The sequence below is a fragment of the Saccostrea echinata genome, unplaced genomic scaffold (assembly GCF_033153115.1).
Source record: "Saccostrea echinata isolate AGI-Se365-2 ecotype Australia unplaced genomic scaffold, CSIRO_AGI_Sech_v1 ptg000025l, whole genome shotgun sequence".
In the NCBI taxonomy this organism is placed as follows: Eukaryota; Metazoa; Mollusca; class Bivalvia; order Ostreida; family Ostreidae; genus Saccostrea; species Saccostrea echinata.
The window spans coordinates 107,793-125,821 of NW_026889774.1; the positions used below are offsets into that span (position 1 = coordinate 107,793).

The 18,029-nt window shown below is 33.1% G+C and overlaps 2 protein-coding genes across 2 annotated transcripts; one reads left to right on the forward strand and one right to left on the reverse strand.

Moving 5' to 3' along the window:
• Positions 1 to 2,455: 2,455 nt before the first annotated feature.
• LOC133192456 (cyclin-G1-like) lies at positions 2,456 to 6,481 on the reverse strand. Its single transcript, XM_061328462.1, has 9 exons — positions 6,396 to 6,481; positions 5,902 to 6,129; positions 5,691 to 5,768; positions 4,647 to 4,778; positions 4,417 to 4,491; positions 3,994 to 4,245; positions 3,770 to 3,874; positions 3,306 to 3,520; positions 2,456 to 3,138 (listed from the first exon to the last, which is right to left on the reverse strand). The coding sequence occupies exons 2-9, from the start codon at positions 6,028 to 6,030 to the stop codon at positions 3,033 to 3,035; spliced, it is 1,092 nt and encodes a 363-aa protein (XP_061184446.1). The 5' UTR covers positions 6,031 to 6,129; positions 6,396 to 6,481; the 3' UTR covers positions 2,456 to 3,032.
• A 159-nt stretch (positions 6,482 to 6,640) lies between these two features.
• On the forward strand, positions 6,641 to 13,432 carry LOC133191844 (cyclin-I-like). The gene is made up of 7 exons (XM_061327573.1): positions 6,641 to 6,823; positions 7,183 to 7,327; positions 8,890 to 9,018; positions 9,680 to 9,754; positions 10,365 to 10,505; positions 10,711 to 10,941; positions 11,156 to 13,432. The coding sequence occupies exons 2-7, from the start codon at positions 7,214 to 7,216 to the stop codon at positions 11,447 to 11,449; spliced, it is 984 nt and encodes a 327-aa protein (XP_061183557.1). The 5' UTR covers positions 6,641 to 6,823; positions 7,183 to 7,213; the 3' UTR covers positions 11,450 to 13,432.
• Positions 13,433 to 18,029: the final 4,597 nt, after the last annotated feature.

The following is an 18,029-nucleotide window of genomic DNA, read 5'->3' on the forward strand; positions in this document are numbered from 1 at the left end:
TTTAGGAATGACTCTAATTCTTGGCCAAATTATTCGAGTATAACCTGGTTTGGGTCAGTTTACGCTTTATAATCCGCGAAGCGGATTATAAAACAGCGTAAACTGACCCAAACCAGGTTATACTCGAATAATTTGGCCAAGAATTAGAGTCATTCCTTATAATTTAATTTTAAAATCATTAAACAACTGTGGGTGTAAAATTTCGTTGCTTTTTATTAGTTCAAATTTGCCGCTCAATAATACAACCCTAGTAACGGAAGTGATGGGAAGCAAGGGGAGGTAAAAACTGATACATAGTCCTAGCAACCATGTTTTTTTGTTTGCATGTGGTAAGATCCGAGTTACTGTTTGAAGCTAAAGGTACATTTATTAAATCTGGAATTTTCCATGAATCCCGAGGACTGGAAATGAGAGCATTGAATGGATACAGACGATTCAGCTGGTTGTCAGGGGGGTGTGTCCCCATACCAAACCAGGTTATACAGAAATAATTTGTGTTCCTTTTTGGATATTAACCAATCAGAGGCTAGAATACAAACAAAATTAAATTTTATATATATATATGCTTATACAATAATATATATTATATATATATATATAAGCTTGATTATCATATTGCACATATAATATTTGTCATGTGTGTCTTTCTGTCCTTCCATCTGTCTGTCCATCACAATTTGCTTTTAGCTCAGTTTTAAGGAAACTGTACATGATACTTTTATCAAAATTCATACACTGTTATATGTGAGAGCTATTTGAGTCATTTTTGACTTTGACCTTACCAATGACCCTTTAAAAGAGTTTATAAAGGCGTCTATTTGATTTCGTCTTTTGCCTCGAAACAAACCCAGACCGTTCAAATGTTTGACTGAAATCTTTGAAATTCAATTTTATCGAAGTTTTGAAAAAGAAAATATATGTACTTCCATATTAAACAAGAGACCCAGGGGCCACATCGCTCACATGAACACTGTGGCTAGGAAACAAGAAAAAAATCAGTTTAGTATTGAAAAGCTTAAATGCATAAGTGGTCCCAACCTACCCCGAAAAGGGAGTGGTGCTATGATTTGAACAAAATTAAATCTACACTTACTAATGATGCTTACATAATTTTTTGACTAACTGTGGCATTTTTCTCTACAAGTTTGAACTTTCATTGTGGCCCCACCCTACCCCTGGGGGTCATGATTTGAACAAACTTGAATCTACACTATCTGAGGATGCTTCCATATAAATATGACAAACAGTGGCTTTACTGTTCGTGAGAGGAAGATTTTTCCTATATATTCCTATGTAAAACTTTGATCGTTCATTGTGGCCCCACCCTAGCCCCGGGGGTCATGATTTGAACAAACTTGAATCTACACCACCTGAGGATGCTTCCACACAAATATAACCAATCATAGCTTTGCTGTTCTTGAAAAGATTTTTGAAGATTTTTCCTATATACACCTGTGTTAAACTTTGATCGTCCATTGTGGCCCCACCCTACCCCTGGGGGTCATGATTTAAACAAGCTTGAATCTACACCACCCAAGGATGCTTCCACATAAATATAACCAATCATAGCTTTGCTGTTCTTGAGAAGATTTTTCCTATATACACCTATGTTAAACTTTGATCGTCCATTGTGGCCCCACCCTACCCCTGGGGGTCATGATTTAAACAAGCTTGAATCTACACCACCTGAGGATGCTCCCACATAAATATTACCAATCATAGCTTTGCTGTTCGTGAGAAGAAGATTTTTGAAGATTTTTCCTATATACACCTATGTAAAACTTTGATCGTCCATTGTGGCCCCACCCTAGCCCCGGGGTCATGATTTGAACAAATTTGAACCCACACCACCTGAGGATGCGTCCATATTAATATGACCAATCATAGCTTTGCTGTTCTTGAGAACAAGATTTTTCCTATATATTCCCGTGTAAAACTTTGAACATCCGTTGTTGCCCCACCCTAACCCCAGGGGTCATGATTTGAACAAACTTGAATCTACACTACCTGACAATAATTCCACATGAGTTTCATCTTTCCTGGCCCATTGGTTTTTGAGGAGAAGATTTTTCAATAATGCCATTAATTTTTTGCTATTTCGTAATTATCTCCCCTTGGAGGAGGGTGTGGCCCTTCATTTGAACAAACTTGAATTCCCTTCACCCAAGGATACTTTGTGCCAAGTTTGGTTGCAATTAGCCCAGTAGTTCTGGAGAAGATGAAAATGTGAAAAGTTTACGACGACAACACCAACGACAGACAACAGACAAATTTCGATCAGAAATGCTCACTCGAGCCTTCGGCTCAGGTGAGCTAAAAAAGGCCTTAATTTATGGCCAAGATGTTACATAAACATTCCAAAGCAGGTTTAAATGTTATTTTTATCTTTATCCATAGCTGTTATTAAGAAATTATCCATGAACAAACTATTTTTCATAACACAGTAAAGTCAAGCTTTAAAAAAATAATTTATTTGCACCAATTCTAGGAAATAAACATGTATACTATAAATTTCTTTTCATATACATACTTATACATTTAATACTTTAATATACCCACTAAAACACAAATACAAATTAAAACATAGATAAAATAAATGTTACTTTGGCAGGTCACCAGTGGATTTCAAGATTGTATATTTGATTTGAATTATACACTTTTTAACTTCCAACTGTACACAGACACACACAGGAATTTTAAAAATACAAATTAAATAAAAAAAACAACAAACAATATACTTTTGATCTAACCATGCCAGTTCTCTAGTGTTTGACCCTTTATCCAATCATACAAAACTTAAAATTAATTTACATTTAAATAACAGTCACACAGATTAAAACAAATAACAAAATAATGAATCTAAAGTACTTTTTGTTTCTGCAAACATTTGTTCTTTTTTCCATTCATGCAGAAAAAAAAATTGGTATATGTAAAAATAGATAATTTAAATTTTACTAATATAATAAAACATCTCCTAACTCCTAGGCTCAATCTGAGCTAATAAAGCTGTTAATATTTTGAATATTGCACATTTATTCCAGGCTGCATGTGGCACATTTCTGAGGTAAAATACAGGTACTCCAACTGTGGCCTCCAAACACAAACTTTTGACTGCTGACGCTTATCTCTTCATATTCACTGAAAATCAGTTCAGCACTTTATACATACATGTATAACAGAACTTAGAAAGAAAATATCGATAAAAATAAGAAAATTTTGCATTTTACCAATACAGAAAATAAATATATCTCCTCCTTTTGGAGGGAAGGAAGACACACAAAATGTGTTACACTATTAAATCTCACCTTTCAGTCTTGCTGACTAAAAGATCCACAGAGGGGTCTTCTTCAATGGCAGGTAATTCAGAGTCTCCATAAAGACTAGGACGGGACACAAGATTGGGTCGAAGGAAAGGTTTAGGCATTGGGAGACAGGATGGGTGACTCTTGGGACTATTTCTATAGTTATCAAGCACCTGTGACACTGCATGATGGCATTCATAAAATTCAGCATCAGAAATCTAAATGGAGATACCCTCAAATAAATATATGCTGCTACATACATTTCTTACTTTGTATAAATGTAGTAAAAATTTTCAATATTGTTTTTGTGATATATGAATCAATTAAATGCATATGTGATTTTTTTCCCTTGTAAAGAGTGACAAATCAAGAGAAAAAAAACTTACAAGATTTACAGAAATTTTGAAATTATTTCTATTAATTATATGTCCCTTTATTTATTCTTTTCAAATCTCAAACATTCTTACCTGGCATATGTTATGAAGATTAAATAAACTCTGATTCATTGCATTATTCAGTAATCCTTTCTCCTGCAGACCATGTTGAAGTAAACTGAGGGCCAAACAGGCAGTCTACAACACAAAAATACTAAAAATGTAATCAGAAAAAATGCAATTGTTCAATGATTACAAAATTTATACAGTACTCTTAAACTTTAAATGTCAATATTGATCCAAGGAAGAAAACTTACAGAGTATATTGCACATGAGCTGTAGTTGATGCAAATCTCAAACTTCTGGACAAGTCGAGAAAGAAATTGGTGGTCTAGCACCTTAGTTGTTGTACAAATAATATCACATAAAGTCTTAAGTAGAGAGGGGCAAGTCTCAACCCACAGTTTCCAATCAAGCTTCTGCATGACAACCGTCTCCATTCTCTTCAAATCGGAGGATTTCCAGGCATGCTGCATCAAGCTAGATAACTCTGTTGCTGATGGAACATCCTGATAAATGAAAAACAGAGATTTTAAAAAAAAATTATTATTAACATTAATAAGTTAATAAAAGGAGACAGTTTGGTGTTTTAAAATTCACAACCTTTAAAAGAAATCAACAATTAAATACTTATTAATTTGTTATCCTGATAATTTTGTGGAGAATGTACAAAACTTTACCTCATTTTCCTCATGAAATTTGCTGGATAGATAAAAACAGGCTGTTGCAAGGCAAGAATAGTACTTTGATTGGACCTGCAATTTTTTTTAAAATTTAATCAATATATATATCAATTAATGTCAAGTACAGTTAAAGATTAAAAAAAAATATATAAACAATAAGCAAATACTACATTTTATTATTGCATTTTTCTACTGATTTTTTAAGGCATAATTTTTATTTAAATTACCTTGACTTTTGCTAGAAATCTGTCCATACAGCTAACTGCAGTGGCGTAAGTTGAAGGATTACAGTTATAAAAATGTGTTAGGCAGCGAATAGTAGAGATGGCTTTATCCCTCTGAGCACTTATAGAATTGTCCTGTAGATTTATCAAAAACTTAATCATGTAGCACACTTTTTTTGAAAAGCAAATAGATATTATAAGTCTTGATACATGTAACAATGATTTAATAAAGATCTTTCATTTACCTTTTCTGGAGGGCGCAGGAAAAGGGAGTGTACTATAAAGGCTTTCCATAAACCTTTCAGTAAACCCCCTCTTTTTCTCGCCCCTCCAATGAAAGTTAAATGAAGGACATTACAATAATTAACTTTAAATACAGTTTTGCGAGTTGTGTTCTAAAACTTTGAAAAGTATTCGAATCAAATCCAACATAGAGCATACAATTGAACTCTTCAGAGAGCAAACATTACAAATGAACTGGTAATTTCAAATCATAAAGATGGAAAGCAGCCAAAGATGATTTCAAAACTTTTCCTTAAAATATTAAAGGCGTATAAAGATTTAAAGTTGATTTACAAATAACAACAGGCACAAGTTACACTCATGAGGCCAAAAGAAAAAACATGTTTTTTTCCTATCTCAATATGCTCAATCAATTAGTCCATTTTACATCTTCACTAGCCAAGGGTGATGATCCGCTCCTCTCTCGAGAAGTGGATCGTCACCCTTGGCTAGCGAAGATGCCCATTTTATTGACTCTCTAGATCTATATTTTTTTTATTTTTGGCCAAATCAAATCAAAAAATCAAAAAAAAAAATAAATAAATAAATAAGGATTTATTATGCTTTAAGTTCAATATAAAAACCTTTCTTACTGATCTTCATTTTGTTTTTAAAGCAACATTAATTGTCTCCTGCAACAGACATTCTGTATGTTTCTGCTTGGCCTGACTGTATATATATATCAACTTTATTTAGCTCAAACAAAAGCATTTCATTAATTTTACCACAGACCTGCTATGATTTGACATTTTAGTTATAACTTACCACTTTTGGTGCTATCAACTGCTTCAAGATTTCTCTTAATTTTTCAACCAAATGTTCATTCGATAGGTCGAACTGTGTCTGTAAATAAATTTATACAAAGAATTAAATCAAGGCCTTAAAATAAAAATACATTGTTGTGAAAAACTAAGTATGCATTTTCTTTTTCACTAAATTCTTATTAAAAAATTAAAACCAATTTATGTACAATCACCTTTTCTTTTGAATCTTTGCACGGGACATGGTTCAAAGCTTCCAGCTGACTTTTCCGACTCTTTCCCATTTTCTCGCAAAACAGCAAATTAATAGCCTGGCGACTATTATTTTCTGTTTCTTGAACCATTTTTAATCTCAAAGGTGTAAAGCCTTGTTTCTGCCTACGTCTTCAAGATGATATTCGTACATCTGCTCCTGTTGTCATTACGCCACTTGCAGACGGCAGCTGTCAACAAAAGTCGTTTGAAATTTGGCGCACATCTTAAACCCTCTCTCCTTAAATCTTACATTTGTAACACTCATTTTGATTGGATAAATCTACCTATTCAAATGTGAACTATAAATAGTTTTGTTTTGTAAACATCAGCATAAATTTTTCAAACGATAAATCTCCAGTTTCACCCATATCTACATCTAATTGCATAGTATTTTGTTCTTCAAAGCGTTAGATTAATTGAATGTGCTTCATAGTAAAGATTACAACAGGTTTACCTCATATTTTCCTTTTTTGACAGCTCTGACCTCGACGGTGAAAACAACTTTTGTTCGCTTCCAAGGGTGTAGTTCTCCCTCCGCGCTAATGATTCCATAGAAGTTTTCTAAAAATGAGGTGGAAAAGCAATATTCATCCTAACTACAATTTTTTAAAATCTTTAGTTAATTAATATGTATATATTGCATACTTAGTATAATGTTAACTTATGAAAATACCAGATTTTTTAAGCGGATGAATATATTCGGAACTATATTTGACCCTTACCAACAAGGAATTTCCTTGGAACGCAACTTTAATACATAGCCCTTATTATTTTCGTTTATTCGATAGAAGATGGAGTTTTAAAATCATCAATGTAAGCAGGATAGTGTGAATGGAACAGGGGAACATCCTAGTTCAACTCTCGTTCCATTTTTCTCGTCAGGTGAGTGTAAATTTTACTGACAATTTTGCTGATGTTGGTTTGCATCAGCTGAATCATGGAAGCCATTTTGACAGTGACTATTTTAAGACTGGGAAATATTTTACCAAATCAATTGGGTTTTCTGGGATGAATTTATTAAGGATGGTTTCAATTTTATTAAAACTTTATGCGAAATGGGATTTAAAGAGAAATATTATGTAAAAACGTTATGAAATAAATATTTCTAGAAGATACTATAGTAACAACAATCCCTCATAGTCATATAGAATGCAGGCTGCTGAGCCTCCTACAGCATCTTTAAAAGAGTCTTTACTTGTTAAATTAAGAGGCTTTTAATTATGGGTTAAATATCGTTGCAGTGTTTTGGTGCAGCAGTTTGGGGTTGTCAAGATGGAGTCGCACAAAAGATTAGATGCTAGGCATCTGATGAAGATGCTTGGGGAGCACCTTGCAAGATGCAGTCAGTGGTCATCAAATGCGTACAAGCCTACAGGAACATGTGATGTAAGTTACATGGGAATGAAATTCTGTCATTGTGATCAACGAAGTTTTCATTTAATATTTACGAATGCAGTGATATAGTAAGTTTCATAGACTTCCCCAAAAAATGTTGTTACTTTACCCAAATAGGGATGGTGTTTCAACATAAGCCTAAATATTTTTCTCATATTTTTCACAAAAAAATATGTATTGGAATTTCAAACAATTTCCTGCTTTTAGAAACTGTCTAAGTGTTAAATAAGATAATAAAAAAAAAAAACTAAACATAATAATTGTTTCATTAAAGGACTTTTTAAGGAGTAATATTTCTGGGAAATCTTCTGAAATTGAAGTTAAAGTATTTTTAAATAAAACGTTGATTCGCCAGATTGGTTGATCAGCTGTTTATTGAGTTAACAGTTTTCATGATAACCAGGAAATGATTAATAATCATTGTTGGATGAAACTGTGATGTCATTACAAATGAGAGGATGTTGCATAAAGCTATGAAATTTCTAAACAATTGCATCATCTATATGCTGTCATTGAGTCAATGACATAATCCAGGTTAATGTAATCAAAATCCTATTTGGCATTTAATGTTCCATGTTTGACATATATTGACATGCTCCATGTCTTCAGTCTCCAAAGCCTGAAATGCATTCATTTCTATCTAATTTTTTTTTTAAAAAGTTACTTATTGTAAAGAATAATTTACTGTTCCTTGATTTGAATTTTAAAAGTCCATATTTTACTAATTTATCCTACACATGCAAGTTTAAATTCCACATATTGATATTTAAATTATTTTATTTTTGTTTTTAAATATGGGGAGTCTGATATATTCAAAAGAAAGGACATGAAAACTTGTGCAAATCAACTAAGAATAAGGAATTGTATAGATTTGTAAATATAACCTGGTTTCACCAGTAGGACAGGAGCTATTTTTAGATCCTTTTAAACTCCAACTTTACAAGGTCAATGATCACGGGACCTACCAAGAGCTGACAGTGATTGCTGGCAGGTGCCCAAATCGGTTATTTCTGTTTGTTTAACAACCTTTGTCATTAGTATCAGGGAATTCAAAGCAAACTTTAAAAGTCTATCCATATCAATAGGTTTAATATATTCATTGTTTTCTACTACTGGTTTAACTAGTTTATGTAAAAACATGCATAAATGTCACTGGTGCCATGGTGATGACAATGTGATGTGTTTTATGGTGTTATGTGGCAGCATTAAAAAAAAATTACATTAAATATGTCATGTGTGGAATATAAATAAATATCTCCAGCAATGAATTAAAATAGAAACTGTTTAAATTCATTACATGTACTTGTCATATCAAAACATGATTTTTTCAGGCATAATACATGTACCTTTGATTTAATGCAAGTTCACCTTTTTTTTTGACTGGTTCAGTTATTTCCGTAATTATATTATGATTTTTTTTAGATAGTAAATTTATTCATCTAATTGTAAATGTAAAGTGTTTGGAAGTCACAGCTGTATTAACACATTATTAAATAGTGAAGGCTCACATGTTCTAAGTAAATTTCTGTATTCCATATTTTTTTTTTTTAAAGGAGGTCTTGGGTCAACAGAGAGATAAGGTTGTTGGTTGGATTTTGTCATTGAATGCAGAGTTCAGATTTACACCAGAAACTCTCGGACTGGCCATATGTCTCCTTGACCGCTTTCTGAATCTCGTTAAGGTAAGTCTGTTGATTATTTCCTCAATCTTTCATTCTTGGGAATCTACACATTTTTGTCATATATTTTATTAGTATTAGCAATTCAGATTAAAATTTGAGTGTTTGCTATGTGGATTTATATTGATATTTATATATACATATCTTTCTGTTTAATGATTTATGATCTCCCGGGACCATTCTAGACCCAACATTTAGGGAGACATTCTTCCTTGGAAAAATTTAGGTAGAAGTTTCAAAATTTGGGAGAATTTTTTGTGTGCACATGGCACACATTGATCGTTAAATATGTTTAAACATTGTTAAACTTGAAATTTTAAATACATGTCACTTTATATCCTCTTGATACATTGATTTCTCTGTGTCACTTCAACATCCAAAGAATATTCAAAGAGTCAAAAAGGTGGAAGATCTTTCATAAATATTGACATGTTCAAATTACAAAGTATCTATCAAATAAAATATCTAGCAAGAAGACAAAATTGTATATTGTCAGTGAACAATGTACAAGTTTTACCCTTACTTGCCTCAGTCACCCCCCTAGGTTGGTCGTTGATCTCACATTGTGCATGCATGGTAATTTTGAATAAAATTCTTTCATGTTTATGTTCTTATTTTGATAAGATAATTGAATCAACAATATTTTTTTTTTTTTTTTGGACAGGTCCGCCCCAAGTATCTACCCTGTGTAGCCATCTGCTGCTTATACATCGCAGCAAAAACCTTGGAAGAAGATGAGGTATGTTCAGATTTGTACACTTCACAAAAATAATTGTATGGGTGTAAGGAATTTTGTTTGTGTCACTAACAATTTTAAGGTCAAGATCTAGTAAATGAGTTCAGTCTGTCTTTTGGTGCTAGATCCATTATGACCTTATAATTGATTTAATCTTATTTTTTCCCATATTTTACGGCTATAACAGAATTAAGTAGAAAATGACACATTTTCATGGAATTCAATTTGAAATCATTTCAAAAGGAACCCCGATACCTATATTCAATTTAATATCATTTTAAAGAAGTGGTCAAGAAGGTATGAAAAACTGTTTACTGAGAGACTGTAGGCAATACTGATACATTTTGTTTGTCTGAGATGGAGAAAACTCCCATTTTTATACCTGATTTTCTTCATTTTTCATTAAAAAGGGCAGTTTAAATATGTTTTTTGTTGAGTTTATCTAAAAATTATGCCCCGATACACCTCAATTTATTTAGCTATAATTGTAAAAGATTATTAAAGGAATTTGTTTTTCAAATTTGAAAAATCTGTAGGCACTCTTCATTTACTAGATCTTGACCTTAAGGAAGATTGGCATTCATGAAATGAATGTGTTGGATTTTTTTTTTAGGTAATACCAAGCACCAAGGATCTTGTGAAGACCATTAGATGTGTCTGCTCTGTGGCGGAAATTCTCAGGATGGAGGCCATTATCCTGGATAAACTTTCCTGGAATGTTAAACAGGTCACTGCAGTGGATCTTCTTCACATTGTAAGTCTATGACATTGGTGCATTGATTAAATATTATGAATAATGTATCTTGGTTATGCAAATTAAATAAAAGTAAAACAGGAAGGGAGAAGGTTTCAAACATTATTCAGAAATATGACTAAATTTTTTAGTATTTTCATATGGTCATAGCACTATGTAGGTTTATTGGTGGTTAAAAGTAGGCTTATTTTTGACTCATTTCCAGATCCATGGCTTGCTTATGTGTTATTACCCCAAACTGCTAGATGGACTGAGCAACCTGACTCCCTCACAGCACCTGAGTATGATGATGCGGAAGATCTTCCATTGTCTGGGAAACCACCAATTGGCGGTCTTCAGCCCCATCAGCCTCGTGTTGTCCATTGTAAGCTTGGAGCTGGAACAAATTACCCCAAACTGGTTCTCCATCGTCAACACAGTCCAGCAAGTGGCAGAGGTAGGGAGATTAGTATCAATTCATTGTGCAGATAACTGTGCACTTGCAATTCCCAAAATCTGATAAATTATTAGTATGTTCTCAGATCTAATGCAGTAGTTGATATCTAAAATTTAACTTCAGTAAGATTTAGATAAATTTTATGTTCATGATGTTCATTGTTTATTTGTTTCCCATCATTTATTTAAGTGTTCGATTTTTGTTGGTTTTGCAGGTCAACAATCAAACCTTCTTTCACTGTCGTGAAGTGACTGGTTTGTACCTGTCCAAGCATGGACTTCTACCCTCTGGATATCAGTTTAGAGTGATCAAGCGTTCCAAGTCGATCAAGAGAAAGGCCGTGGATGACGAAGAGGAAGATCTTTATGACGGCATCAAACGTCTGTACAGTGAAGATGCCATGGATACCACCGCTTCTGTGAGGAAGTCATGTAGCTCGGAGATGGTTCAGCACCAAGACACTGACGGAAGAAATAGTTTCCTTGTAGCTGCTGTCAGTGCCAATTAGAACGTTTAAGTTCTATTGGTTGACAAAGCTTATCTTTCTCTTACAAGTAATATGATTGAATTAAAAAAATATCTCAGCAAGTCCCAAAATTACAGGGGATGGGGGGGGGGGGCTTTATTAAGAAATAGTTCAATTAGGTAGACTCATTTTGACAATCGGGGCAGTTTCTTATTGTTCAGAACTATTACAATAGTTAGATACTTTCCTAAAAATCAGTGACAAAATTTGGGCCAAAAAATTTTGATTTTTTTTAATCTGGTTATGGTTATTTTTAAGACCCAGACAATGCAAGACAAAAACCTTTTTTCCCAAAAATTTACAGATAGGCTTTTGTTCAGCCAAACCTTCCAAGTTGCTCAGATAAAGAAACTTCAGTGATGGTACAGAATTATTTCCTCTAGCCTGTATGGATTTTCATTTTTTGTTTTTTTTTTTTGGTCTACAAAAGTTGTTATAATTTTGTTATGTTTTTAGAGTTTTTATTATTTATTGTATTCAATGGCCACTATACTTCTGTCTTTTCAATTCTTCCCATTGCTTTATGATATGAACATTATTTTTCAAAATTCAAATGATGTATATGTTCATGTGTACATTGTATAATCACATATAGAATACATAGCAAATAATTTAATTTTGATGCTTGACTAAATGAAAAGGCAAGATAGGCATGGTAGGGTGCTATTACATCTCCGGTGAGTAATTTTACATAATGTGGCCTATGTATGTTATTGTCAGACTTTACTATGTAAAGGTGACTTTTATTATTTCTTTTTAAGTAATTAAATAATATCCATACTGGCTGGAGGAAAAGGAAAGAATATGACTCGACTCCTATGAGAAAAAAAAAATATAAACTATGCCACCAATCGCCATACTTAGCTTTGTTTTATCGTGTCAGAATTATTTTTCAGTTCAAAAGAACCAAAAAAAGTTCATAAAGTAAACTGTTCAAAAAAAACAAAAAACAAAAAAAATTGTCAATTACCCACATTTAACAAGCATTATGTAGACTGTATATGGATGTTGATTATTTTTATTTTAATGTAGACAAAGATCTTGATTGTATATAATAATTTTGTAATGTGTTTGTATGGAATTTAATGAATTTCCACCCAAGCAAGGGATAGGGAAAGTCTCAGGCAGCATAATTCCACTGACTATAGGGATAGTTTTGTTAAAATATAATTGGACCATGTGTTAAGATCGCAAGATGATATTAAAGGTCATTTTTAATTTTTTTCCCCTTTTTTCATTTGTTGATAAACCTCATGGGTAAAATTGTTAATTTATTATTGAAGTCAAGGATTTCATTTCCCTCCTAGTATGTGTATACAAAAGAACAAATATTTGCAAAATGTACTGGTCAGCTATTGTGAATATAAAGTTTGTATATTGTAAATAAGTTGTTTTTGAAATACCCTTTTATATACTGAAGAAGAGTGATTTATACTTGCCAAGATTTGTAATAAGCAGGTGAGAGAATGATATTATTAATATTATATAAAAGGAGGAATTGATCTAAACTGTGGAATAGGTTTAGCAAAAATGAAAACTTTGCTTTAAAACTCAGAATTTACAAATTCCATTCCAATGAGATCTGTATGAAGAGCATAGATGAAAGAGAGAGATCAGAAATCCAGTTATATGAGAGAAGAAGGTGTGAAGTAAAACTGAGTGATATGTGCAAATTTTATTATTATTATTTTTTTCATGTCATTGTTGTTATATATTTGTTATAATTTCATTTTAGTCCCATTATGCTGTGTATTTGACTTGTAGAAGTTACTAGACTGGACTGCCGCACATACTTTTTTTCTGTAATCTGTAAATCTTCTTGCTAACTTTCATTTCTCAAACTATCAGGCAGGTTAAGGTTTAGCTAATATCTACAGTAGATGAATGACAACACATTGTTGTAATCAATTGATGGCTGTGTTATGTAAAAAGATTTGAATGGCAATAAATGAATTCTGGTGGCAATTCGTCGCATATTTTCCTTTAGTAAGGATATTCTGTGTTTTATCTTTAAAACACTTCAACATAATGTATATGACCTTTTTGAAGCAGCTTCATAAGGAACTTGGTTCAATTGCACGAAGTATGAATATTGTATGCAGTTTACATATTTACAAATTTCGCTCAAAAAATTACTTTGAACATGTAAATATATCATTATTGTGACCTTGTTCACGTGGACGAGGCCTTCACAAGTGCGTGAACATCACTTGGCCTGAATTGTGATAGTAAACATTATCAAATTGCAGTAACCTGTAAATAACAGGCTGTTGGACAAAACGGGGTCAACTTTACTCCAGTGTAACGGACTGTGTCTCATATATCAGTATATAGTAAATCGTCCTAGATAACGATATTACTGACCGATTGTAAATGGGATTTGCTTACTCGCAAAAACCCAGTATGCTTTGAACATCTTTATGTAAAGCATTATCTTCATGTAGAAAGTGGAACAGATAATTTACCCCCACAATGTTTAACACCAAAAGTGGCTCCCAATTGTAATCTATTGATATTTCACCCTGCTTGTGGAGTAAAATAACGTCCATCGGAGATCCTACGTGTGGTTCAAATCAAATTCATGTATCGGTTTTAAATTTTTCGCATTTGTAGAAGACCGGAAAATACATGTCTATTAATTTATTTTTTTTTTTATTTGGGAAATAAATTTTGACAAAGAATTCAAACAAGGAAAACATCAAAGATTACAGTTTTATGTAATGTAATTCACTGTGCTTTTTGTGACTAAGATATTACTCATTTCATTAACACTATTCTGGTAATTGCTTATTATTACTATTATTATTTTCTAAAATACATATTTTACTTCTGACTGTAATAGGACTTGATGAAATATACTGCCTAACATTATAATGCCCAACGAAGATACAATTTTCTATCATACATACGGTTTGTAAAACGAGTTTTCCGAGGGTTTTGCGATACTTTTATGTTTCAGAATAGCTTATAATGATACAATTTTTGCAGGTAATATACCTTTATTCTTTGAAATAAAATACTCCTTTTGTATATCAAGCGCATTTTGCTAACTTTGGACGATTTTTTTAATACACATTTCCATTTTCTCATGCGTGAACATGTTAACGTATTAAATATTTTTTGCTTTGAATGTTATATAAAGGAAGGAATTTCAAAATACCACAAAATGCCGTAGTCATCGCTCCAAGTACTGCGTCGTCCTAAAGAAATTTACTAAAGCTTTTGACCAAAAAGTCATGACTTCTGATATTTTGTGTGTTGGCTTATCCTTTTTGTAATTAACCAAACTGTCACAATTTTTGTCATAATGCATAAATACAACTTTATAAAATGAATTCGAAGGATCTGATTGACTTGCGTTTATTAAATACTCTGGACACAAGTACGGTGAAAATGTAAAAGACTCGAGGCCATGCACGAGTGGGATCATCATGCGATGGACTAGCGTTTATTTAAATTTACTCTACAAGCACGATGGAATATCAAAAGGTGAAAATAGGTCATTGGTCCTTTTTACAAAATCTTAATTTAACGGATAACAATGAGATAGCCAACAGGTAGATTTACACACAACCTTTGATCCAATGTCTTGTAAGTTTTTCCACGCGTGTTGGTCATGAGTGTAGGAACCTTTTTTATTTTGCTTGTTTCCGTGACTGACGATAACTTAAACCTTTTCCAAATATATGCAATCTACTGTTTGCATTTACTTTTCTGAACATTTTAAAAAGGTTATGTTTCAGAATGTTGTATAACTCGTCTAGGCATACATCAAATAATTTATCTTTACCGAATTACTGATAGAGGAAATTTAAAGCTTGGAGAATAAAATGACTTGGAAGGCAAAGAGTTCAGGACAAGCACTCTAATACATGTAACTTGCTTTAAGGACCAAGGATACCCCCCCCCCCCATATGAATGCTTGGATTGATATATAAATTTTTTAAGACTTATTTTGATTGTAAATGTTGCAAATATAAAATTTCTAAATATTAAGAAATTATAAACTTTCTATCATGTTCTCAAAATTCTACTTTTCTGCAATCATTCTTATATTTTTTTTTATCGCTTTCCAGGACATTATTGTGAAACTTACATGTAGAATGAAAAATTAAAATTTTATGAGGTTAAAACTTAATTATTAATTTTACTAAAATGGCTTTAGTTGTTATTTTTAGGGGTGACTTTCGTATTAAAAAAGGCAAATGGTAATGAGGTTTACAGGATCTGTAAGGTTCCTTTTTTTCTGTGAATAGTTCCCCTGTGGATACCGGTCTCAACAATGAATTTAGTGAATAAATTTCTTTCACAAACAAGATGTGTTTATGAAACACTGATGCCCCCGTATGGCAGCTCATGGCGGAGGTTAAAGTTTGTCAAATGCAAGTCAAAATCCAGGTCAAAAGATCAAAAATATTGGTACCCAAAGAAAGGACTTGTCTCGAGGAATATACCTGTGAAATATGAAAGCTCTAGCACCAACCTTGAAGAGTTATGGCAAAGGTTAAAGTTTTTTAAAAGTAATTAAAACGGCAAGGTCAAGGTCAAATGGTGCCCAAGGGAAGGTCTTGTCACAAGTGATACACATGATCGTGAAATGTGAAAGCCCTAGAAACACACGTTTAAATGTTATGGCCAAGGTTAAAATTTTTAAAAGAAGGTCATACTCCAAGGTCAAGGTCAACACCAAAATTTTTGGTATCCAAAGGAAGGCCTTGTCACAAGGAAGATACATGTAAAGTATGAAAGCCCTATAGCTAACATCAACTGTTCAAAAGTTATGGCCAAGGTTACAGTTTTTCAAAAGTAGGTCAAACTCCAAGGTCGAAGGGTCAGGGTTGTTGGTATGTAATTGAAGGTATTGTCACAAAGAATGCATATGTGAAGTATGTAAGCCCTAGCACCAACTGTGTAAAGGTTATGGCCAAAACTCTAAGGTCAACAGGTAAAAGTTGTTGGTATCCACAGGAAGGTCTTGTCACAAGGAATATACATGTGAAATATGAAAGTCCTGGCACAAATTCTTCAAAAGTTATGGCCAAGGTTAAAGTTTTTTCAACAGTACGTCAAACTCCAAGGTCAAAGGGTCAAAGTTGTTGGTATCCAAAGGAAGGCCTTGTTACATGGAATATTCATGTGAAGCTTGAAAGCCTAAGCACCAACTGTTTAAAAGTTATGGCCAAGGTTAAAGTCTCATAAAAGTTTGCAAAGTGGGTCAAACTCCAAGGTCAAGGTCAAAAGGTCAAATGTGATGGTACCCAAAGGAAGGTCTTGTCACAAGAAATTCACATGTGACGTATGAAAGCCATAACTCCAACCAAACAAAAGTTATGCCAAGGTTAAAGTTTTTGCGGACAAACAGACAGACAGACGGACGGACAGGGCAAAAACTATATGCCCCCGAATCTTCGATTACAGGGGCATAAAAATGCTGGTTGGATACTACATGTAGTATTAAAAAGTGTTTCAAGATGACTACAAGCTTATGAGAAGAACAGTAATGAAGATGTGACATGGTATATAAATTACTGTACAATTGTATAAATGATTATGACATAAAAATAATTGTAAACAAGATGTGTTTGTGAAACACTGATTACCCCGTATGGCAACTTATAGCGAAGGTTAAACTTTCTCAAATGCAAATCAAATATGTTGGTACCCAAAGTAAGGTCTTGTACCGAGGAATATACCTGTGAAATATGAAAGCTCTAGCAGCAACCATTGAAAAGGTATGGAAAAGGTTAAAGTTTTCAAAAGTAAGTCAAACATCAAGGTCAAGGTCAAAATGAATGGTGCCCAAGGAAAGGCCTTCTCACAAAAAATACACATGTGAAATATGAAAGCCCTAGCACCAACCGTTTAAAAGATATGACCAAGATTAAAGTTTTTCAAAAGTAGTTCAAACTCCAAAGTCCCGGTCATAGGGTCAAAGCTGTAGGTATCCTAAGTAAGGTCTTGTCACAAGGATTGCATATGTGAAGTATGAAAGCCCTAGAACCAACTATTCAAAAGAAATGGCCAAGATTAAAGTTTTCCAGTAGGTCAAATTCCAAGGTCAATGGGCTGTAATATATATTAATTGTTGGTATCTAAAGGTTAAAGTTTTCCAAAAGTAGGTCAAACTCCAAGGTCAAAGGGTCAAAGTTTTTGGTATCCAAAGGAAGGACTTGTCACAAGGATTACATATGTGAAGAATGAAGGCCCTAGTACCAAACCGTTCAAAAGATATGGCCAATGTTAAAGTTTTTCAAAAGTTAGTCAAACTCGTAGGTCAAGGTCAAAGGGTCAAAGTTGTTGGTATCCGACGGAAGGTCTTCTCACACGGATTACACATGTAAAGTATGAAAGCCCTAGCATCAACCGTTCAAAAGTTACAGCCAACGTTAAAAATTTTCAAAAGTAGGTCAAACTCTAAGGTCAAGGGCTCAAAGTTGTTGGTATCAAAAGGAAGGTCTTATCACAAGGATTACACATGTGGAGTATGAAAACCCTAGCACCAACCGTTCAAAAGTTATGGCCAATGTTTAAGTTTGGAAAAAATTTGTAAAACTGGGTCAAA

Coding starts and splice junctions, on each gene's coding strand:
- LOC133192456 (XM_061328462.1), bottom strand. CDS start 6,030: ATGGTTCAAGAAACAGAAAATAATAGTCGCCAGGCTATTAATTTGCTG. Junction 4,779..5,690: donor AGTTGATAGCACCAAAAGTG/GTAAGTTATAAC, acceptor ATAAATCTACAG/GACAATTCTATAAGTGCTCA. Junction 4,246..4,416: donor AATTTCATGAGGAAAATGAG/GTAAAGTTTTGT, acceptor TTCATTTATCAG/GATGTTCCATCAGCAACAGA.
- LOC133191844 (XM_061327573.1), top strand. CDS start 7,214: ATGGAGTCGCACAAAAGATTAGATGCTAGGCATCTGATGAAGATGCTT. Junction 9,755..10,364: donor AAACCTTGGAAGAAGATGAG/GTATGTTCAGAT, acceptor TTTTTTTTTTAG/GTAATACCAAGCACCAAGGA. Junction 10,506..10,710: donor CAGTGGATCTTCTTCACATT/GTAAGTCTATGA, acceptor ACTCATTTCCAG/ATCCATGGCTTGCTTATGTG.